Here is a 24,101-nt window from a genome sequence, read left to right on the forward strand (position 1 = left end):
AAGTTATCTTCCAATGGATGAAATATTTTATGCAAGTTAAGAGACATATTTCTGAGCCGAATATTTTAGTTCCTTATTCCACCGGAGTCTCGTGTTATTTTCACTAATCAATCAAACAGGAGGTATGTATTAATAGTGAACAAATGGTCAAACTGATAAAATTTCTTCCCATTGCTTAATTTGAAAGCTAGTTAGAAAAGTATTTAAAAGTTATTTAACAATAGATCTAACCCCCCTCCCAAAAGTAACTCCTGAGAAGTACTATTAGATCAAGAAAATTTTAATTTTGTTACACACATTCCATTCCTTTCAGATTTGGCGTGTAGAAAATAATGGTAGGATCGAAATTGATCAAAACTCATATGGCGAATTCTATGGTGGTGACTGCTACATTATACTCTACACTTATCCCAGAGGACAGATTATCTACACCTGGTAAGTTTTCCTCTTTCTGAAGATCTCAAGTTCCAAGGAGGACAGATTTTGCTGCAAAGTTACGTTTCATCAAATTCCATGGGATATGGGGTAGAATTATCCTATAGTTACCCCAGTGAGATTTGTATAGCATGCATGTGGTATTTTCTTTCAATATGATTTTTGACTGTATTTTATAGCCTTGTCCACAAGCAGGAAGGGTTAGATAAAAATCATCCCTTCTAGGGGCACCTGGGTGACTCCGTTGGTTAAGCCTCCAACTCTTAATTTCAGCTCAGGTCATGATCTCAGAGTCGTGAGATCAAGCCACGGGTTGGGCTCCCTGCTCAGAGGGGAGTCTGCTGGAGATTCTCTCTCATCCTCTCTCTCTGACCCTCCCCCTACTCATGCATGCTCTCTCTCTCTCTCTCTTAAATAAATAAATAATTTTTTTTTTAAATCATCCTTTCTAGTCTAGGAAAAAGATTTTGTTATCTAAATGTAGTGTTCTTTTAGTGGATATGTAGTTGAATATCTCACCTCCTGGGCAAGCTAACTCCAGTTGGCCAGCACTGGCTACCATGTGTTCTTATTATTAAAATTCACAGAGGTCCATCCTAATTGGAGCTGCAGAGTTGCAGTGAGGCAAACCCTCTAAGGGATATATGTCATTTGTGGTTCTGTTTCATACTCCAGAAACCTCAAATTGATGCATTTTTTACTCTTGGTCCCCATGAATTTTGTGGCAATATAGGAGGAAAAAAATGCCAGTGTATTCACTCTTATATGGTTTTGCATAATGATTTGAGTTAATTGAAGCTTAAGATACTTAGAGTCCAGTGCCAAGGCTCTGATCAACGGCGAATGTCCAGTCAGGTAAGGTAAGTATACATACCATGCTGGGCTGTTCCAAAGGGATGGGGATTCTGCAACAAATCATATAGTGTGGGACTCTCAAACTTTTTACTAAGTGAAATCGGGTAAAATAAAATATTTCTGAGGAGACTGGAAAAAAGAAAAAAATTTCAAAAAAGATCTTAAAACTGAGAGGTGTGGGTGGAAGGTGCAGGGGTGAAGCAGGATCCTACTTTTGCCTATATGGTGATGGCAACCTTTAGTGGGTGTATGGAGTGTCATGGACACAGGTCTCTGCTGCTATGGTGACATTTCTCTATGGTGAGGGTCCTACCAGATGACAGAGTCACCTCCATCCTGACAGTGTGGCCACTTATCACTTAACACTGACCAGTGTCTTGAGCCCAACCAAGTTCAGGAGATGGGATGATTATGTTTATCCTATAGGGTCTTGGTACCCGAAGGGTGGTCCAGGAACCAGAAATATCAGCATCGCCTGGGAGCTGGTTAGAAATGTAGATTTCCAGTACCCACCTTTGGCCCACTAAAGCAGAACATGCATTTTAACAAGATCCCCAGATGATTCACATGCACGTTCATGACTAATGGGCACTGCACTTCTCTCTCATCCTCTCCCTCTGCCTCTCCCCCTCCTCATGCATGCTCTCTCTCTCTCAAATAAATAAATTTTTTTTGGTTCCTATCATATCCTGTCAGAAATTAATGTATTTAGCTACTTAACTCTGTGTTTATGATGTCATCTTCATAACAACCATTTTTTTGAGCAGCATGTTTGTGAGAGCAAAGTGCTAGATGTTTCTGTTTGTTATGTTTCTTCCTCACAACCAGGTTATTTTCGAAAGACAAAAAGGGAGGGGAGAAGCAGACGGATTAAGTAACTTAACCCAAATTTACAACTATCGTAACTAGCGAAGTAACATTTCACACCCTGATCTAGCTCTCTTTAAGTCTAAAGCTGAGGGCAGCTATACACTGGCATAAGCTATATCCTTCTTTTGCAATTTCCTCTTCCAAAATTTTAATTCAGAAAAGTGTTTGTGCAAAGCATGGCATTTATAGGGATAAATCAGTTGTTCTCAGTCAGCTTTTCTTTTACATTCCGTTTCTTGGTCTTCCTCTTAACTCTCTATATAAAAAATATAATTGATTGTGGCACTTAGATCAAACAAGAAAGATGAAATAAGCAATTCAAGAGAATATTTTGAGGGGCGCCTGGGTGGCTCAGGCGGTTAAGCGCCTGCCTTCGGCTCAGGTCATGATCCCAGGGTCCTGGGATTGAGCCCCACGTCAGGCTCCCTGCTCGGCAGAGAGCATGCTTCTTCCTCTCCCTCTTCCTGCTGTTCTGCCTACTTGTGCTCTCTCTCTCTCTCTGTCAAATAAATAAATAAAATCTTAAAAAAAAAAAGAATATTTTGAAAAATTAACAATTTGCAATCTATGTAAATAACTGTGGCTGTAACTAAAACAGACTAAATCAGATGATAAATGTTAAATGTAGTAACTATTTCTCAAATCATTTGAAAGTATTCACCGAGCACTTTCTATGTGCCAAGCACTGTGCTAGATAGATACTAAAGATACAATGGTGAAAAAAAAATGACCTGTCTCCCGAGATTTTGTACTTTAAAAAGAAGCGGGTGATTTCAATGAGGGCATTGAACAGGCATTTCAATGAAGTATGAAGGATTTAAAAAATAAAACCAAGCTGATCTTTGGGGAATTCTAGACAAGACACCAAGCCCACCCCTAGGGCTCCTAGAAGTGACATCTAAGTGGGAGCAGAAGTAGCAGCTAGGCAAGCGAGCAAATAGAGAGGTTGTTCTAAGCAATGCAGGGAAAGTGTGCTCTAAGTTACCAGTAATGACATATGGCTGGAGCAAAGTTAGGGAGCAAAAGATAAAATTGGAGAAATCGGAAGGAGCCAACCTGTAAATGGCCTTGTAACCATCTTGTGGATAGATGAACTTTATTTTTCAGGGCATTGGGAACCAGTCAAAGAATTTGCTTGGGGGAATGGTATGATTGGCCTTCCTCTAGAGAAATTATTCTGTTTGACATCTCTGAGAACGGGCTGATGGGAGAAGACTGGTGGCAGGGAAGCCATTGGAAATGTGTTGCAGTAATCCAGCTGTAGGATAATGTGGCCAGAACTCAGTGTGGGAGCAATAGGGAGGGAAAGGATAAGATGAGTTTGTAGTATTAAGGTGTTGGCATCTGAAAGACTGGCTATGGGAAACAGGGAAGATGGCCAAATCAAGGGTGACCCCAGATTTCTGGTCCATGCACACGTGGGTAGTGTTTCGTTCACTGAGATAAGAAACGTAGAAGGAAGGCAGCTTTGGCCCTCCCTGTGAAAAATTCAAAGGGAGAAAAGGTGAGACTCTGGCACACTCTCAATAGTTACTCTCTTTGGGATGGGACTGGGATGGAGGGAGAGGTCCTTTAATTTGTTCTTTCCAATTTTATGTGTTCAAGGTTTCTATGATGAGAATTTATCATTTTTTTGGGATATCAAGAAGATAAGTTAGATACTTGAGAGTCCTTTTGAGAGTCTTTGCCATTTAATATCATGGATGTTAAATATGTAAGTTTGTTAACATTACATGGTTTGCAGGACTTCAAAAGCTTCTATAAAGGCAGCGAAGAGACATTTAGAAAATAAGCAGATCTCCTGAAGATTAGCTTTCAAACTAAACAACTTGCCAGGTTATGTGATAATTTTGATGCAGGGATATAAATGGTTAAGTCCAGAGGCACATTAAAGGGGAAGGACTAGAATTAAATCAACTACTGAATACACATATTTGTTGTGGCTTTTTTTTAAATTTCTGAAGCCACTTATATTCTAAAATGGTAGGAGAAAAATAATTTCAGCAGTGATCTTTTCTCTGGAATGTCAGGTAATTGAAATTGAACAAACATTGAACAATGGCAATGATGAATCTCTGAAAGCAGTAAATTCTATTTTCCTGCAGCATTTATTTTTAATGAGTAACAAGTGCCAAAGGTTTATAAAGAAGAAATCATGTCAAAGTAGATTGCGCGCCCCCCCAACCGCCGCCCCTAAGCACAGGTTTTCAAAACTCGAGGCAAAGAACAACTTTATTATGTCTTAATTGTAGTGGAGTATTTGACCCCCTGGGTCACAGATACATAAAGCAAATTACTCTGAATCTTTGTGGATGGGAGCAAGGGTCACTTTGACATGAAGTGGGCAGAGGGGCTGGAGGTAGGTAGTAAAAAATTTATTGCGAGTGTCAGAAGGCGGGAGTTTGGTGAGGCTTTCCAGGTTTGCTGGTTGAAATACTTTAGGGAAAAAAAATGGAAATTGAGACAAAAGTTTGTTGATACTGTCTATAGTCAGTTGAATGATTTCCTACAGAAAAAAAAAAGGAAATGGAGAAATAGGCAGGGAACTGCAGATGTGACAGAGAAAGGACAGGTGGTCACAGACCCAGCTGTCATTCTCAGCTCTCTGTTACTCCCCAATCTGTGCTCCCGTGGCTCACAGAAGTGTTTGATGATATTATAGGCTCCTGGAAAATTTAGGCTATTGGCATTAAAAGACTATATTTTTATGAATGTCTTTATTAGGGAAAACATTTTTTATTGTCTTTTAAATGTGTGCCTCACATGAGCATGTCCTTTTTTTTGCCCCCCTTTGTAGAACATTTTTATATCATTTGACTCTGTTGATGCAATGAAATATTCTGAAATAAACAAAACGTGTTTCCTGTACCCAGTGTTTGGGGTGTGAGTATGTGTATGTGTATGTGTATGTGTGTATTGCCCAGGATGGGAGGTTATTGCTAATCTGTTCTGGGTATTGCACAAGTAGGTCACTCTTAAGGTTTCAGAAGAAAAGATATGGTTAACTTCTTTTTTTTTTTTAAGATTTATTTATTTATTTTAGAAAGAAAGAGGGAGGGAGTGGGTGTGTGTGAGTTGGGGGGAAGGTCAGAGGGAGAGGGGGAGGGAGAGAGAGAAACTCCAGCAGCCTCCCCGCTGAGCAGAGAGACCAATGCGGGGCTTGATCTTACAACTTCAAGATCATGGCTTGAGCCAAAATGAAGAGTCGCACACCTAATTGAGCCACCCAGACGTCCTGATAGGGTAAACTTCTGAAATCCGATTCCAGGATTAGTATTTTTCCTGCTAACCCCTAGTCAGACAGAGATGGGAGAATTGGCTGGAAACAAACCGTGCTCAGTGCTTTGGCTTTTCCCCCCACAAACTCATCAAACAAGCGGATCTCCCAAAGGTTGCTGTACAGGTTAGGCTAGTGACTGGAGTTATAGCCACAAGCCACCTTAGAAAGAGAAATTGCAAATGAACTGGACGAACTGATTTATTGACCCCTATCTGGGTCTCTGGTAGTTGAGCCATTCCTACGGTTTTATTACTAACTCCTTTAAAGAATTGCTAGAATGACAAAATGGGGCCACTCCATCACCTATTTCTGATGATTCTTTCCTTGATTTTTTTGGGTCCAGACATTTGTTACTATGGTCACCAAATGTTCAGGTAAAGATAGGATGCTTCTAAAATCCAGCCTAATAGATGAGGCTCATATTCTACTCAAATGGATTATTTTTACTGTGCAGATGGTTTCCCAAAATAGGCAGCTCCAACTTGAAATAAGACAGACCTGATTACTTAGCTAAGTAATGTTAAGGAGCTAAGCCTCAATTTCTTTTCCTATAAAATGAAGATAAAAATATAATTATTGTGTGTAGTTCTAGGCAATACACAGGGTAATTCATGGCTCAATGTTAGTACTTTAAAAAAAAAAAAAACAATAAGGGCACCTGGGTGGCTCGGTCAGTTGAGCGTCTGCCTTTGCCTCAGGTCATGATCCCAGGATCGAGCCCCGCGTCAGGCTCCCTACTTGGTGGGGAGTCTGCTTCTCCCTCTGCCCCCCACCTTGCTCTCGTGCTGTCTCTCTCACTGTCTGTCAAATAGTTAAATAAAATCTTTGGGGAAAAAAAAAACCGATAGCTTCTGTGGCCGTATCATGTCAAAACGGTTTCATCTTGATCTTTCCTAATGACTTAAGTCTCTGAAATGCCCACACTAGAAAGTCTTAAAACTTAAATACAAGCTAATTTACTTTACTCTGGTTCCTCTAGGCAAGGAGCAAATGCCACGAGAGATGAGCTGACAACATCTGCATTCCTGACCGTTCAGTTGGATCGGTCTCTTGGAGGACAGGCTGTGCAGGTTGGGATAGTTTTACTCCCAGAACTCATCCACGTTAAAGTTTTGCTAGCTCGATGACTAGTTAAAGCCTTCCTCCCAAGTTGGGATGGGACTTTGACATTTTCTATTTCTATTTCTATGATATTTGATATTTTTTTCATTTTGCAACTTAAGTGTTCCTAATCTCATGCCATACTAGTTCTCTCAGATTCTGGAAAAGAGGGAGCAAACAGAATTGAAAAACAAAAGCAAAAACAAAGAACTATTAACAGATCTAAGGAACCAAAAGAATCGACAGTTATTTAACATAAAACTGTTCTACACAAGTTATTACCTCCAGCTGATCACTTTCCAGTTTTCAGATCTTTGTAACTTTGTAATTACTTCTTAAAAGATAATAATTAAACAGAGAGGTAAGTCACATACTTTAGTACATGAAATCTAAGATGTGGACGCCAAATTTGGTCTTCCAGCTGGTTTCTTTCCCGTCTTGGTACTTGTTAGTCAATATATAAAGCAAGTTAGTTCTAAATTTAAAGGTTCATATTAACTTTTTTATTTTTTTACAAATTAGCAAGGTGACTGAATTCTTTAAATGCACTGAACTCTACTTTCCCCTGAACTATTATATTCACTCTTGAAATCTTTCTAGGTAAGAACTGACATGAGTGTCACTTAATTGATCCTTAAAGTGTTCCTCACCAAATTATGCAAAAACTTTGAAAACATGCATTGTGATTTATAAGTTCTATATTTTGTAATAAAATATTTGATATACCCCATGAATGAATTTCCATTGTTAGCCTGTCACATCCTAAATTCACAATGAAACTAGGTGGCAGTAGTTTACAATAATGTATAAACAACCCCAGTCCTTTGTAGAATATGTTAACAGTAGTGAAAAATGTTCAATTTACCCTTTATCTCTTTTATTTTAATTTAACAGTGGAAAATGGGTCTTAATCATTGGCCCTCTTTTTTTTTTTATGTTGGCGATTGAGGTTTTCCCACTGTTATGGGAAATGCCAAGCCAGCAACAGTTTTAGGTAATCCTAGCTAACCTCACCCCAACAGCTTTGGGATTGTGACTTAAAAGGCATTTCTGTAAGTTGCTACTTGCTTATTTGAATGTCTACTAATTGGAAGATACCTATGGGGGACACCTGGCAGGCTCAGTCAGTAAAGCATGCGACTCTTTTTTTTTTTCCACTTTTTTTTAATTATGTTAATCACCATACATTACATCATTAGTTTTTGATGTAGTGTTCCATGATTCATTCTTTGTGCATAACACCCAGTGCTCCATGCAGAATGTGCCCTCTTTAATACCCGTGACCAGGCTAACCCATCCCCCCACCCTCCTCCCCTCTAGAACCTTCAGTTTGCTTCTCGGAGTCCATAGTCTGTCTTGATTCGTCTCCCCCTCCGATTTCCCCCCCTTCATTCTTCCCCTCCTGCTATCTTCTTCTTCTTCTTCTTCTTTTTTTTTTTTTGTAACATATAATGTATTATTTGTTTCAGAGGTATAGGTCTGTGATTCAACAGTCTTACACAATTCACAGCACTCACCATAGCACATACCCTCCCCAGTGTCTATCACCCAGCCACCCCATCCCTCCCACCCCCCACCACTCCAGCAACCCTCAGTTTGTTTCCTGAGATTAAGAATTCCTCGTATCAGTGAGGTCATATGATACATGTCTTTCTCTGATTGACTTATTTCACTCAGCATAACACCCTCCAGTTCCATCCACGTCGTTGCTAATGGCAAGATTTCATTCCTTTTGATGGCTGCATAATATTCCATTGTGTATATATACCACATCTTCTTTATCCATTCATCTGTCGATGGACATCTTGGCTCTTTCCACAGTTTGACTATTGTGGACGTTAAACATGGGACTCTTGATCTTCAGTTTGTGAGTTCAAGCCTCATGTTGGGCATAGAACTTCCTCAAAAATTTTTTTTTAAATAAAATGAAAAAGAAAGATATCTGTGAAGTTAATTATTTTCAGTGCTCCCTACGCCTCCCTGCTATGGTATGTGCATCCGCATTCCCATTTACTTGGCTTCTAGAAAAAGATACACCAGGGTGCATAAGACAGTTCAATTTTAGCATAGGGCAAAATAATTGAAAAAAAGAAGTAGAGAGCTGACACAAAGTTGAACTCTTTATGTAAAAAATTGCATCAATAATTCATGTAAGAAATAAACTCGTTTCTTTTTTTTTTTTAAGATTTGATTTATTTATTTGACAGAGAGAGACACAGCGAGAGACAGAACACAAGCAGGGGGAGTGGGAGAGGGAGAGGGAGAAGCAGGCTTCCTGCTGAGCAGGGAGCCTGATGCGGGGCTCGATCCCAGGACCCCGGATCATGACCTGAGCCAAAGGCAGACGCATAATGACTGAGCCACCCAGGCGCCCCAAGAAACTCGTTTCTAATCCAATATCTGGTATTAAACTAATAGGTGAAATTAAATAATTAACCATTTACTTTTTTCAATTTCCTTATCCTGAAAAGTCCTTAAATTACATATTTTTAAAGCGCTTATATTAAGCAAATCTATTACCATTTCTATGAATAAAAAGTAGAAAATATATTCTATTTATTTTTGCCAGATTTTGATGCTTGGAGGCCAGATTGTCATAATTTTTTCATCTCATAGTTACAGAGATATAGAAATAAGGAGTATGCTTTGGTGTCCTCTTGTTTTTGGAAGCATTTAAATGCACATCTCTTTACCTTCTGAACAAGATCCAAAACATTTCAGAAACAAGTGTGTCACCACACAGCTATCAAGTGTTGGTGCTCTTGAAAAAAGTCATTTTCACAAATGATGGCATACATCCGCACTTTGTTGGTTTGTCTCTTATGGAGACATACGTGAACACACTTATAGCTTTATACTTTCTGGAAGCAGGAAGCGGTGCCATACGGTGATGTTTCCCCCTAGAAGAAACGTCTCAGCATGCTGTGTCTGGAGTCTAAGACTCTTAAGTCAGCCAGAAAACTGTGCTTGATTAGCATTAGCCTGTATTGTCTGTTAGTCATCATGCCTCTTGCTCTTGATTTCTTATTTATTTTTTGTTTTGTTTTCAAAAAGGAAAATAACACATGTGGAAATACAACCCTCTTTCATTGCACCCTTCATTACATTTCTTTTATCCCCCCTGCCCCCAGATCCGAGTCTCCCAAGGCAAAGAGCCTACTCATCTGCTGAGTTTGTTCAAAGACAAACCGCTCATTATTTACAAGAATGGAACATCAAAGAAAGGAGGTCAGGCACCTGCTCCCCCTACACGTCTCTTTCAAGTCCGGAGAAACCTGGCATCTATCACCAGAATCATGGAGGTAATGTCGTGCATTCAATAAAATGTGCCCTGTTTATGGACTTCCCAGTGGACCTGAGCCGTCAACAAATATTAGTCTTCAAAAAAATTGGCAAGCAAATTCCCTCTATTTCGATAATTAATCCGTTGTTCACACACACACAAAAAAAAACCCACCAAAACAAAACCAAAAAAAACCAAAAAACAAAAACCCAAATCAGGAGGACCAAGTTAAAAGTTAACTCTGGATACCAGGCCTCTCACACTTTTCAACTGCATTGTACCAAAAAAAAAAAAAAAAAAAAAAGAATTTTAAGAGTAATGTAACAAATCAAATGGTCAAAGGCCCGAAGCTTTATCTTTGAAAGGCCTGGGGGAAGATAGATGGCAGGTGATGGTCAGGTGGTCACACGGGAAATTCAAGAGGGAAAGCCCTGTGTGTACAAGTGTAACAAATGTGGAAAGCCAGCTTCACCGTATCGGGCTGGAACCATAACTCAACTGGCCAAATAAGCCGTATCTGACAGCAGCTGAGAAAGAAATCAAACCCTATGTCACAGGTCAGAAGACAAGAAGACCTCTAGGTATGGACAAGCCAGCAGGCCCAGGTGTTTAAATGTCTGAGCGTTTTGCCTCTAGGCCCATCCATCACATTTCATAATCTAGACATCTCTGTCACTCTTGAAATCCAAGTCTCTCCCATCACCCCTAAACTGCCCAACGCGTTCTGTAAATCCCCACACCTGGACCCACCTGCCAAGCCTTCCCCTTTGCACAAGCCCTTGGAACCAGCTGGGTCATGGCATACCCTCCACGTGCAATCTCTTCTCTAGACCAGCCTCCCAGTTAACCTTCTTGCTCTGTGGCTGTCCTCTGAGGATACAGTACCCATACAGCCCTCGCAAGGGGAAGCTGGTTTTCCTCAGTGCCCTCTTACCAGGTATGGGCGTGGGTGGGGTACCCTCCTTGCTCATTCTTGCCTCCTTGACTTTTATCAGTCTCTCCCTCCCTCGGCGTCATTGTGCCATCATCCATGGAGCTGCCCGTCCTTCGCCTCTTATTCTTTGGTGGCTTTGGCCATTGTCTCACTAACTCCATTCCTCTGGCTTGTCCTTGACCCCTTTCATCTCACACTCATATGGTCCCATACTAAACCTTACTATAATTTTAGCACCTCGGGAAATCTGTTTCCGACACCTAATCTCTGACCACCCTCTCCTACCATTTGGCCTCTTTGCTCTAGGATGTACATCCCAGCAATTTCCAGTCTCAAACCTGAATCCATGAGCACTCTCCATCCATCACACCTTTCGTGTCTTCTCTCTCCAAACCTCCAAAATGCCTGCTCTCCACTGAGCACTGAGTCAGAGTTCTCAGAGAACATAAATGTAATCACACAAGAGTCACCTTATCTACTCCCCGCCGGTGTCACCAACATGCCCCTGTCTGTACATATATGTTCTCCTTCCTGCCTGTTTCATGAAATAAATATAATTTATTTATATTTCACAATTTATAAGTATTTTATAAGAGTTACTTACATATAAATTCTATTTTAAAAATTAATATCAACATGCTTTTATCCATAAATTAATATTACAAAGTAATGTTTGTAAAAAGTAATATATTACATAAACAAATAAAATGTGATTCCTGTCCTAAGGCCAAATTCCTACCACCACAATGCCCAACTTCTGTCCAGAAGCCCCCCGCCCTCTTGACTTCCTACTTTCCTGAATTTCTCTCTGTCCCATGTTCTTACCTCACGTCCAGTTCATCATTATGGCAGGGCAATAATTTTTCTCTTCTCTAGCATTAGTGTATTTTTCTCTTCCGGGTCATTTACTTCAGAATACAAGCATGCCTTCAAAACACTCCCATTTGCCATTACAAACTATCTCTTAACCCCCATCCTCCCAGCTACCATATCCTTTCTCCACCCTCCTTAAAAATCACAGATCCTCAAAAGCATTGGCCTCACTCATTCCCTGTCCCTACATGGTTAAGCCTCTTCTCTGTAAAGCCACTCTCCTTGGGCATCATTCCAGTCACTCCTAGCCTCTTACCTAGTTCCCATCTTTCAAGAGGTCAGAAGTATCTTTCCTGACCCCTTTCCTTAGCCTTCCACTGGCTTTTTCCACAGTTGCCCTTCCCTAGCTTCTTGAAACACTTTTTTTCACTAGGACTCTGGAGCAACTACACTTATCAAGATTTCTTCCAAGCTTCCGAAGAGTGTTTTCACTCCACTTCTCATGCCAATCGGGTTTCTGCTTCTCCTCCTCTGCCCGTCCTCCAAACCCCCAAGGCTCAGTATTGGCCCTCTCCGTGGCAATCTCATTCAAATAACATCATACGTATTGACCTCATCTAGAATATTCTATACATGGATTCTCATGTATTCGATTATGACTATTTTTTTTTAATCTATCAAGTTAACCATGAATAGCTCTCCTCCGCAGGCACTCTCAGCTGACTTCAGATGGAAGAGTCGAGAATCCTTGCATTCCTAGTCTCTTCCCAACAGGCACGTCTTTATGAGACATGCGAGCTGTTTGTGATGTGGTTCCTTTGTTTGCTTGCAGCCTCTCAAACTGGCCTTCACATTCCCAGCCTCTCTGAAATGTGCTCATCAAAATCATTGTTTGTAAGGCTTTCTGGGAGGCTAAAGCTTTATAATGTTCTATTTTGGAACTACTTCCCTGATGTCACACTAGTCTGTATGTGGGTCTATTGTCCCCTGTCTGTCATCCAAACTCTTCCCTCTGTACCAATAAGGAGACATTCGGATGAGAAATTGGCAGTCCCGGTTCTTTTCAGTCTCCATCATCACATCTGGTAGATTCCTTTGAATCTTGGTCCAAGAGGCCTTGTTCCTACTGCAAAAGAACGATACCCACTTCCCTGAACGTTAGCAACCCCTGAAACACATCTAACATTTCCAACAGATTGTGTTTCAACTATACTTTAAAAATAAATAAATAAATAAATAAATAATAAAATTCCAACAACCTTATTCCTTCCTCCTCTAGTGCTCTCTCTGGAGACAGGGTCCTGGTAAACCTAGTGAAATTCAGCTCTCCACATAGTTGATGGCAGCTTGACCCAGTTGACCAAACACCATCATTTGGCAGTTGAGCATCACCTCCTTGAAACACCCTCTGCACTTGGCCTCCAGAACACCACCCTTGTATTTCCTTCCTCTCTCATGGCTGCTCCATCTCAGACTTGCCCGCTGGTTCTTCTTCATCACATTGAGTCCGAAAGTCAGACACATACTGTCCTAGTCACATAGCCATGTGGTCAGACAGAGGTCCCCACAGAGTCTGACTAGAGTCACAGAATCCCAAGATCGTAGACATGAAGGCACAAGCCCGTCATAGGACCCTCGGGCTCACTCCCAGGGCTGAGACTGCACATGCTTGTCCTGCCCTGACAGTCTGCCTTCAGCCTCTCCCTCAGGTCAGAGTCCGGGCCCAGGTGGGTCCTCCTCATTCCTCTGTGGCCACAGGGAGCACAGCTGTCTTTTACAATATGAGTTATAATGAGCCTGGAGACCCCTTTAGTGAATTTGCATTGTTATCTCTTTGCCAAAATTAGACTCCAGTCCCTGTTTTATGATTTTTGGGTGTCCCTTTGTGGGTTTTTTTTTTTTTTTAATTTCAGCATAGTTAATACACAGTGTTATATTAGTTTCAGGTGAAGATATAGTGATTCAACACTCACTTCCATATATTACTCAGTGCTCATCAAGATAAGTGCACTCTTACTCCCCATCACCTATTTCACCCCCCCCCCCCCCTCCCCTCTGGTAACCCTGTTTGTTCTCTATAGTTAAGGTCTGTTTTTTGGGTTGTCTCTTTTTTTTTTTCCTTTGTTTGTTTGTTTTGTTTCTAAATTCCACATATGAGTGAAATTATATGGTATTTGTCTTTCTCTGACTGACTTATTTCACTTAACGATTATACTCCGTAGATCCATCTATGTTGTTACAAATGGCAAGATCTCATTGCTTTTTATGGCTAAATAATATATATATATATATATACACCCCTTCTTCTTTATCCATTGATTTATCAGTGGACACTTGGGCTGCTTCCATAATTTGGCTATTGTAAATAATGCTTCAATAAACATAGGAGTGCATATCCTTTCAAATTTGTGTTCTCAGATTCTTTGGGTTAATACCCAGTAGTGCCTTTACTGTATCATAGGATTGTTCTATTTTTAGCATTCTGAAGAACCTCCATACTGTTTTCCAGAGTGGCTGCACCAGTTTGCATGCGTACCACCAGGGCACTAGAGTTCCTTTTTCTCCACATCCTCCCCAACATTTGTTTTGTGTTTTTGATTTTAGCCATTCTGACAGGTGTAAGATGATACCTCATTGTGGTTTTGATTTGCGGTTTCTCTGATGAGTAGTGATGTTGAGCATCTTTTCATGTGTCTTTTGGCCATCTGGATGTCTTCTTTGGAGAAATGTCTATTCATGTCTTCTGTCCACTTTTAATTGGGGATTATGTGTTCTTTTGGTGTTGAGTTAAGTTCTTTATATATTTTGGATACTAACCCTTTATCAGGTATGTCACTTGCAAATATCTTCTCCCATTCAGTAGGGTGTCTTTTAGTTTTGTTGGTTGTTTCCTTTGCTGTGCAAAAGTTTTTTTTTAATTTTGATGTAGTACCAATAGTTTATTTCTGCTTTTGTTTCACTTGCTTCAGGAGACATATCTAGAAAGACGTTGCTACGGCCCATGTCAGAGAAATGACTGCCTATGCTCTCTTCTAGGATTTTTGTAGTTCGAGGTCTCACGTTTAGGTCCTTAATCCATTTTGAGTTAATTTTTGTGTGTTGTGCAAGAATGTAGTCCAGTTTATTTTTTACTTAGATTTTTTAAAGATTTTATCTTTTCATGAGAGGCAGAGAGAGAGAGAGAGAGAGAGAGAGAGGCAGAGGGAGAAGCAGGCTCCCCATGGAGCAAGGAGCCTGATGTGGGGCTCGATCCCAGGACCGTGGGATCATGACCTGAGCCGAAGGCAGATGCTTAACCAACTGAGCCACCCAGGCACCCGAAAGTAGTCCAATTTCATTCTTTTGCATGGAGCTGTCCAGTTTTCCTAACCTATGTGTTAAATAAAGAGACTGTCTTTTTCCCATTGCATAGTTCTGCCTCCTTTGTCAAAGACTAATTGACCATATAAATAGCGTGGCTGTATTTCTGGGTTTTCTGTTCTGTCCACTGATATATGTGCTATTTTTGTGCCAGTACCATGCTGTTTTGATCACTACAGCTTTGTAATATACCTTGGGAGTCTGGAATTGTGATACCTCTAGTCTTGTTTTTATTTTTCCAAGATTGCTTTGACTATTCAGGGTCTTTTGTGATTCTATACAAATTTTAGGATTGTTCGTTCTAGCTCTATGGAAAAATGCTGTTTGTATTTTCACAAGGATTTCATTAAATCTGTAGATTGCTTTGGGTAGGTGTCCCTTTGATTATTTGGAAAACCTCTTTAGTGGGGGAGAGAAAAACTGAACATCTTTGCTTTATGTGTGTCATTTGTGTCTATCACACCCACTTTCCAAACACCAGTTATAGCCCATACTTGTTCTTATGGCTTCTTTGAATATTATCTTTGTTACTTCTCACTTATATTTGGCTAATTTTATTCTTAGAGCCCGGTGCTGCTGTCTGTGGGCAGTTGAGCATTAAAGTGATACAGAGCAAAGAGCTACTAATGTTTCTAATGCTAGGGTGGTGTCCTAGGGCCACCCTGGGATCAGGACGGAAGGCGACGGGTGGTTTGTCCCTGTCACAGCTTCTCAGACATGTTTATTGAGAGAGTAGCAATGAATCTGAATCACTGTGTTGTTTTTCTTTATACCCTAGGTAGATGTCGATGCACATTCTTTGAATTCCAATGATGTTTTTGTCTTGAAACTGCAACAAAACAATGGCTTCATCTGGATAGGAAAAGGTGCTAGCCAGGAGGAGGAGAAAGGAGCAGAATATATGGCAAGTGTCCTCAAATGCAAAACCACAAAGATTCAGGAGGGCCAGGAACCAGGTGTGTACTCTGGGGTCAAGGACATGAGGCAGGACTTAATATTTGGTATAATTGCTAATCATGTAATTTATTCCTTTTTTCATAAATAGGACCTTTGTAACAGTTATAGGGCATTACAGATCCTTCCATTAGTTGCAAAAGTGGGCGATGGTACCTGCTATATTTAAATAATTTCCTAACACTGAAATCAAGGTGAAATCATATCATTTGTTAATGTAAGGCAAGACCAGCTCTGTGCTCCTGGAAATGCACTGGATAACTCATTGTGTTTTTCACAGAGGAGTTTTGGAATTCCCTTGGAGGGAAAAAACACTACCAGACCTCTCCACTGCTAGAAACACAGGCTGAAGACCATCCGCCTCGGCTTTACGGCTGCTCTAACAAAACTGGACGATTCATCGTGAGTGTCTTGCAAAACACTGGGGTGAAACCGAACAACATTGGGAGAGGTGTGGCTCTAACCCTTTTCAGCCACGTCGGTGCTCTGATTCTCAGATGTAGTTTGCTTATCTGCAAACCAGACATGATAGTCTTAGCTCCACGCAGGCTTGTTTTAAGAGTCAATGATACAATGGATGTGAAAGCATAGGAATACTGTAAAGTACTATTTAAATCAAGCCGCTGTTAAAAATATCAACTACTTTGCACCTGTGTCAGCATGAGGTTGTTGCTATATGAATATGCATATGGCTGGATTTCCTAATTTAATAATTTGACACTTTCTGTGGGAAACCATGGTGGGTTCTGATCAAACTGTGTCAGTTTTACACTTCAATTTCCCGGGGAATAAAAAGTTTCACCATGTTGACTGACTAGAAATATTGTGAAAATATTATGATCCTTGGGCAGAATCATAGAAAGCTACATATGCACCTGCAAATTGAATGAAGTCAGCAAGAAGGTTTTATTTTATAGTCATTCACAGGTTTTAAATTTCAGACTGATTTTATACTGGGCTCCAAAATATCCTGGAGTGCAGCCCCTCATCTCAGTTTGAGCATAAAAATTCTCTTTTCTCTGTTTGACATGTAGGTTTTTGAGTAAATTTTTTGTTGAAAGGACAAACTTCTTTCCTATGTAAAATTTGATCTAAAGATTTGGTCACCGGGCGCCTGGGTGGCTCAGATGGTTAAGCGTCTGCCTTCAGCTCAGGTCATGATCCCAGGATCCTGGGATCAGGTCCCGCATCGGGCTCCCTGCTCAGAGGGGAGCCTGCTTCTCCCTCTGCCTCTCTCTCTCTATCTCTCTGTCTCTCATGAATAAATAAATAAAATCTTAAAAAAAAAAGAAAAGATTTGGTCACCATGTCCTGGTGAATACAAGCTTTATTTTTCAACACACACATGAAAATCGTCTAAGTCTTTGCCCAGCTACATTGTTTGCTAGAAATAAAATGCTTTGAGGAAGAAACTGCTCATATTCAAACCACACTTGAAGATTATAAGTGATTTGACCTGAAAACTGAAGGTTCAAATTAAAGATTCGCATTGTGATAAATATTTGGTTGTTGGGCACCACAGTTGCTCACCTACTTTCTAGGAAATCCTTGTATTTTAGAAACTTGTCAGAAAAAATCTGTTATTTTACTCTTTTGACTGTTAATTTTATATGGCATCCAACCAACTTCTTTTTCAACTAATGCTTCTATGATTTCTTATTAGTATTATTTGCTAATATTGTTGTAAATAACATGCTTGTCTCCAATGAAGATGTATTTTACAAAAATAATACCTAGGCTTTGTTCTCAGTCAGGTTTAAAAAAATCTGTTAAGTCTTTGGTTCTCACTGATATATGAGGAATCCTTAATCTCAGGAAATAAACTGAGGGTTGCTGGAGTGGTGGGGGGTGGGAGGGATGGGGTGGACTTTTCCTCTACAGCAACTGATTTTCTTGTTTGGTATTTGGAGCTCCAACTATTCCCTTCACAGTTTAAGGAAAGAAATGTCACTGAAAAGTATTTGATCTAGTTATCATAATCAAAAAGCAGGCTTTAGACATATAGATTCACACAAGACAGCAGAGCCTATGGGTTAATAGCACAGGTTTTGGAACCAATCTGCCTGTGCAATATCACTTACTTGGTGATGTTACTTACTAGCTGTGTGACCTTAGGCTGGTTACTTACCCTCATCTGTAAAATGGGGATAATCCTAGTACCCACTTCACAGAGTTGTGTGAATATTAAATTAGTTGTTCATATAAAGGATTTAGAACAGTGCCTGACATGGAGTGTTATTTAAAGTTTTTGCTTTTTTAAATCATTATGTGATTGGTAAATATTCTGTAAAAAAGATAATAAAACTAAGTTTTTGCCTTCTGTAAGTAGTTTTTGTCTGTTTCTGTATAACACTCTCAAAATTTCATCAGGTTATAATAAATACGTGTTATGCTCAGAAGGCTGCAGGTTGCCTGGGACCAAGTTTACCTAGGTCCAGCCCAGCTGGGAGGTTCTCTTTTGGGCTGCAGGCTGGATTCATGCCTGTTTTTCCCACGACTGAGCCCAGGAGCGCAAGAGGGCCCCTAATGAGTCACATTTGCTAATATGACATGGCCAAGGCCAAAGCCACCTCCACTTACTCGACTGTACTATAACAAAGTCACACAGCAGAGAGAAGGAGTGAAGAATTAAAAACCATAACCCTGTCTACCACACTTTCCTAAGGGTCAGGGGGTTCGTGATCCAGAATCCTTTAAAAATTTGGAACTTCGGATTAATACCTGCCAACTGGTAGTGGGTGCATTAAACTGCACCTCCCTAGCAAACTTTAAAGTTAACTACAGGGAACATGATTTAACACATTTAAGATAATAATAATAAGAAAACTTTGCATATGGAATATTATATCATCTTGTCAAAAATTGTTGATTTAGAAAATGATCAGACCTATTGATTTTATTAAAATAATCTTGACCTACACAATAAAAGACAATTGAATACTTAGACCATAAACTCAAATGTCTTTAGGGACGAGGAAGGCAACGGAGATCTGTGAAGCAGCTTGTCACAAGGGACCGGAAGTGGAACTGGGGTCCAACTGCCTATAGCCTCCCTGAGGCATTCAGGTGCCATGTTCGTAGTCAGCCCTGTGCTTCCCAGATGAGATTCCATCAGCTTGTGATAGACGATGAAACAAATAAACAATTATCTGAATCTTTTTTTTTAAAGATTTTATTTATTTGAGAGAGAAAGAGAGAGAGAGAGAGAGGTTGAGAGCAGGGTGAGGAGCAGACTCCCCACTGAGCAGGGAGCCTGACGTGTGGCTTGATCCCGGGACTTCGGGATCATGACCTGAGCCGAAGGCAGCTGCTTAACTGACTGAGCCACCCAGGCCCCCAACAATTATCTAAATCTTTATTACCCAGAAAGAACAAAAAAAGATGACTGCCAAACTTTATTTTTGTGGTGCTTTAAAATAGTACAATGCATTGGTATCCTATATATTAGAAAAATTATTGCTTTACTCTTTGATCCTAAGGCTTTTTCATACATTTCAGATTGAAGAGGTTCCAGGAGAGTTCACCCAGGATGATTTAGCAGAAGATGATGTCATGTTACTAGATGCTTGGGAACAGGTAAAACTGTATTTGGTGTGCTTGTACTTGGGAGCTGGCAAAACCTGCTTCGAAAAATGGCAAGTCTAATAATAAACGGACCTATGGATTTAGGCTGTATTTTAAAAAGACTCAACACAGTTTGGCAAAAAATAAAACTGATACATGTAGCAAATTGATTTCTTAATATGGAAAAAATTCTATGGCTACCGTCTGTGGCTGTATAGTTTTAGGTGAAAAACTTCTATTTTTCATTTATTTTTAAAATTGATTCACTCCTAATTTCTTCATGCATTCATCCATTCATTTAACTAGTAAACACATCAGTGAATACAATGCCATGGGGGAACAGGGCCATGGGGAAGTCAAAGATTCAGAATTTTTCTTGAAATCTGATGAGAAGTCATCATAGGGGGCCTTTCTCTGAAGAAGAAACAGACGTAGAATAGTTTTGAATCTACACAGAAAATGTGTTGCTGTTACGTATATCGTTATTTGGGAGAAAATGAATGGGGATTTGGCATGCCATATCTGATAGTTGGGTTTTTTGTTGTTGTTGTTTTTTACCTTTGTGTAAACTGATAATAGTGGAAGGGAAAAATAAATATGTCAGGAACTAAAATGTATAGAACAATTATGAAACCCTTATCTGAATTAGGCCCACTCTTAGAGTCAACCCTATTAATTGTTACTTCTAGATCTGTTCTTAATTGCTAAAGTCATTTGGTTATATTACCCCTTAGCTTCTTGGTATAGAATTGCCATATTTGAATTTGGAATCTAGTCACAGATTCTCCCCAGGTGAATGGATCACATATTTATAGATATGAAATTTAAAATGTCATGTCAATAAAACACCTTTGTATATTAAGAATTACAAAATAAGAATGGCATTTCCTTATTCAGAACAATTATGTTCATTTGTAGTCAGTTCTGCAGTCATGGATACTTGAGAATATTTCTCTTACTACATTTTATTTTTTAAATCATATTTTTCATTTACATGACCAAGCTGTCGTTGTTTGTTCTATGCCCTGCAAGCAAATATTTCAGTACTTTCAGTATGAATTAGAATACAATCAAAACCAATTTGGCCGAAACTTCTCTGCCAACAAGTTATTTTAAAGTGATTTAAATATAAGGTAATTCAGGGGCACCTGAGTGGTTCAGTCGGTTAAGTGTCTGCCTTCGGCTCAGGTCATGATCCCAGGGTCCTGGGATTGAGCCCCCCATCGGGCTCGCTGCTCAGCGGGGAGCCTGCTTCTGGCCCTCCCCCAGCTCGTGTGCGCACTCGCTCTGGCTCTTACATGTGTGTGCTTCCCCCCACCCCCCTCTGTCTCAAATAAATAAATAAAATCTTTTAAAATAAATAAATATAAGGTAATTCAAGAGAATGTTTCAGCATTGAAGTTCACAGCCTATACATTTATTTGACGAGAAGGATACATACAGAATATGTAATTGTTATCAGTTTAAAAAAATCAACATTTAAATACTAAACATTGTAGCACGTTTACCAAAGCGTTAGAAGATACAATTTTAGGTGTACACTTCAGGCTTAAGGCAGAGGCTTTGCAAGGGAGGCTGAGGTCCCCCCAGGATAATAATAATAATATGGGGATAATGACTGCCTTACATGCCCTAAATGGGTGGCTGCAGAAAACAGTCAATATGTTGTTTTGAGAAAGTGTATAAACTAGAAAATACTATATAAACCTGAAATACCAGAATGTGGATTCTGGAGTCAAACTGGCTGGGTATCATTCTAGAGTATCTCCTAATAAGTGCAAACATTGGGAAAGTGATGGACCTTCTTTGCACCTCCTTCTCCACATCCCTAACTTGGGGGCTTCCTGTGAAGGTGAAATGAGCAATGTGTGAGAAACACTTGGTACAGGGCTTGCACTGAGCCTTTACTCCCCAAACCGTACATATTATTGTTTCATTTTTCAGATTTTTATTTGGGTCGGCAAAGATGCCAATGAAGTTGAGAGAACAGAATCTCTGAAGTCTGGTAAGCGAGATCCCATGGACAATGATGGCATTTATCCTGAGTGCTTATTACAAAGCTCCTGACTGCTCTTTTCACCACATTCTTCAAAACCACATATTAAAACCGAGCAGAATCTAATAAGCTTTCGCTTTCAGAACTTAAGTGTAATGGAATTTTTTTGAACTGAAGAATTTCAGAATAAGAATAAGAAAAATGTTTTGTTACCTAATTTAGAACATGATTACATCAGTTTATTCTGAAAACTTTAAATTCACTTAAACAGTATTGTATTATAGAAATAGTAAACCCTCTATAACTATGATAACCTAGATTTTTTAAAGTTCTTTTTGAGTAATGCTGTTCTTTCTGCACAATTTTTTTTTATTTTTGAAGAGTACAGGAATAATTATGCCATAAAGATAATTCTATAACGTTTGAAATTTTTTAAGGCAACCATTAGACTCTCATGTGCAATCCATGGCAGATGAGAGAAATCAATAAGGAATTGTTCATATGGGACGGTATTTGGCTACTTCAGGGCAATGAAAATCTGATTCATTATTTTTATTGGGAGACTTTTCATTTCATAGTTATTTTAGTTTAATCAAAACTAACTGACCCTATGACCCAGGAATTGCACTACTAGGTATTTATCCAAAGGATACAAACATAATGATTTGAAGGGGCACATGCACCCAATGTTTATAGCAGCAATGTCCACAATAGCCAAACTATGGAAAGAGCCCAGATGTCCATCGACAGATGAATGGATAAAGAAGATGTGTTTACACACACACACACACACACACACACACACACACATATACACACAATGGAGTATTACTCAGCCATCAAAAAGAATGAAATCTTGCCATTTGCAATGACATGGGTGGAACTAGAGGGTATTATGCTCAGTGAAATAAGTCAGAGAGAGACAAATACCATATAATTTCACTCATATGTGGAATTTAAGAAACAAAACAGATGAACGTAGGGGAAGGGAAGGAAAAATAAAATAAGAGGACAACAGAGAGGGAGGCAAACCATAAGAGACTCTTAACTATAGGAAACAAACTGAGGGTTGCTGGAGGGTTGGTGGCTGGGGGATGGGGTAACTGGGTGATGGGCATTAAGGAGGGAACTTGAAGTAATGGCACTGGGTGTTGTCTGCAACTGATGAATCACCGAATTCTACCTCCGAAACTAATAATACACTATATGTTAATTAAATTGAATTTAAATAAAAAATTTAAAAAAAAACAACTAACTGAATGTGTTTGTCTTTCAATTCTTTATAGCCAAAATGTATCTTGAGACAGATCCTTCTGGAAGAGACAAGAGGACGCCAATTGTCATCGTAAAGCAGGGCCATGAGCCGGCCACATTCACAGGCTGGTTCCTGGGCTGGGATTCCAGAAGGTGGTGAACTGGTTTTTGTAGGAGAAAAACAAACACATATTTTGGAGCCACTGTCCCATTGCTGTTTTGAGGGGAAGAAAGGTTTTTCGGTTTGTTTGGTTTTAGAAAATCAACTGGCCCTATGACTATTTTTTAATGCCTACTATTGGTTTGAAATTCTTTTTAAACTAGAATTTTCTTATGTTAGCATTTTAAAATAACCTAAAGTAAATTTTTGTTATGGACCAATATTAGCTCTGCTGGAAACTGATTTATATCTTTTTATATGACCTTTTAAAAGTGAAAAGCTGCGCATAATCTAGGGGCATTCATCAGGGAATTTTATAATTCAGGAACCTTTAGCCAACTTGTTCTTTAATATGCCAGAGAAGTAAGCCATAATGCCTTTGAGGTTATTCTCCTTTCCATGTGCTGTGTTCAAAAGAATTGTATTTTTGCATTGAGGCTTATGTTAAGATGGTTTAAAAGTTTGTTGTTATTTGCCTTCTTCAGCCAATGTGACTGTGATACCATTCACTAAGTATCTTTTTCTAAGAGTAATTTTACCATTTTTGCCTTTTTTAAGAGCCTTTGAAATCACAGGTTTTTCATGACAAAATAATTATAGTCTTACCTGGTTGGATGTTTGTATTTGACAGTACATGTTTAATAACACAAAGGTTATGTACGAAAAAATTCACTAATGCTGTCTTTCATCATTAAAATGCATCTCTTGTGGAAAGGTTTTTTGTTGTGACATTTTATTTAAATATGACATGTGAGTTAATTACACAATTAGTTTTAAGGTTAAATACTTTTATGCATAAATAAATATGAATTTAATATTTCTTAATTCATCCTCATTAAGTAGTCAAACAACTTTTCCAAGGTTACATAATTATGAAAGATTTTAAATATCAGTGCATATGACATCTGGGCCCTGTTAAAGGATAAACTGAGGCATATCAGGCATTTCAAGAGTTTGAGCAAAAATCAATTTGGATTTGGCAGTGCCAAATCTACCAGCAGGAGCGCAGGGAAAGACTTCACTAAAGAAAAAGTAAAGCAAAGTAAGGAAATTCTTTTTTTAAGATTTTGTTTATTTGTCAGAGAGAGAGAGAAAGATCGAGCTAGCACAAGCAGGAGGGGAGTGGGAGAGGGAGAAGCAGGCCCCCCGCTGAGCAGGGAGCCCGATGCGGGGACTGGATACCAGGACCCCGGGATCATGACCTGAGCCAAAGGCAGACGTTTAACCGACTGAGCCACCCAG

The 24,101-nt window shown here is 39.5% G+C and overlaps 1 protein-coding gene across 1 annotated transcript in view; it reads left to right on the top strand.

Moving 5' to 3' along the window:
* Window positions 1–23,564, top strand: part of SCIN (scinderin) — an 83,832-nt gene extending 60,268 nt beyond the window's left edge. Inside the window, exons 9-16 of the mRNA XM_025872969.2 lie at window positions 314–435; window positions 6,420–6,510; window positions 9,673–9,843; window positions 15,710–15,887; window positions 16,166–16,287; window positions 19,384–19,461; window positions 21,394–21,454; window positions 22,732–23,564. Of these exons, the coding sequence (XP_025728754.2) occupies window positions 314–435; window positions 6,420–6,510; window positions 9,673–9,843; window positions 15,710–15,887; window positions 16,166–16,287; window positions 19,384–19,461; window positions 21,394–21,454; window positions 22,732–22,859 (951 nt within the window). The 3' untranslated portion in view covers window positions 22,860–23,564. The remainder of the gene's footprint in view (window positions 1–313; window positions 436–6,419; window positions 6,511–9,672; window positions 9,844–15,709; window positions 15,888–16,165; window positions 16,288–19,383; window positions 19,462–21,393; window positions 21,455–22,731) is intronic.
* Window positions 23,565–24,101: the final 537 nt, after the last annotated feature.

Source organism: Callorhinus ursinus, unplaced genomic scaffold (genome assembly GCF_003265705.2).
Source record: "Callorhinus ursinus isolate GAN/ISIS: 27379988/994484 unplaced genomic scaffold, GSC_fseal_2.0 scaffold12, whole genome shotgun sequence".
NCBI classification, from domain to species: Eukaryota; Metazoa; Chordata; class Mammalia; order Carnivora; family Otariidae; genus Callorhinus; species Callorhinus ursinus.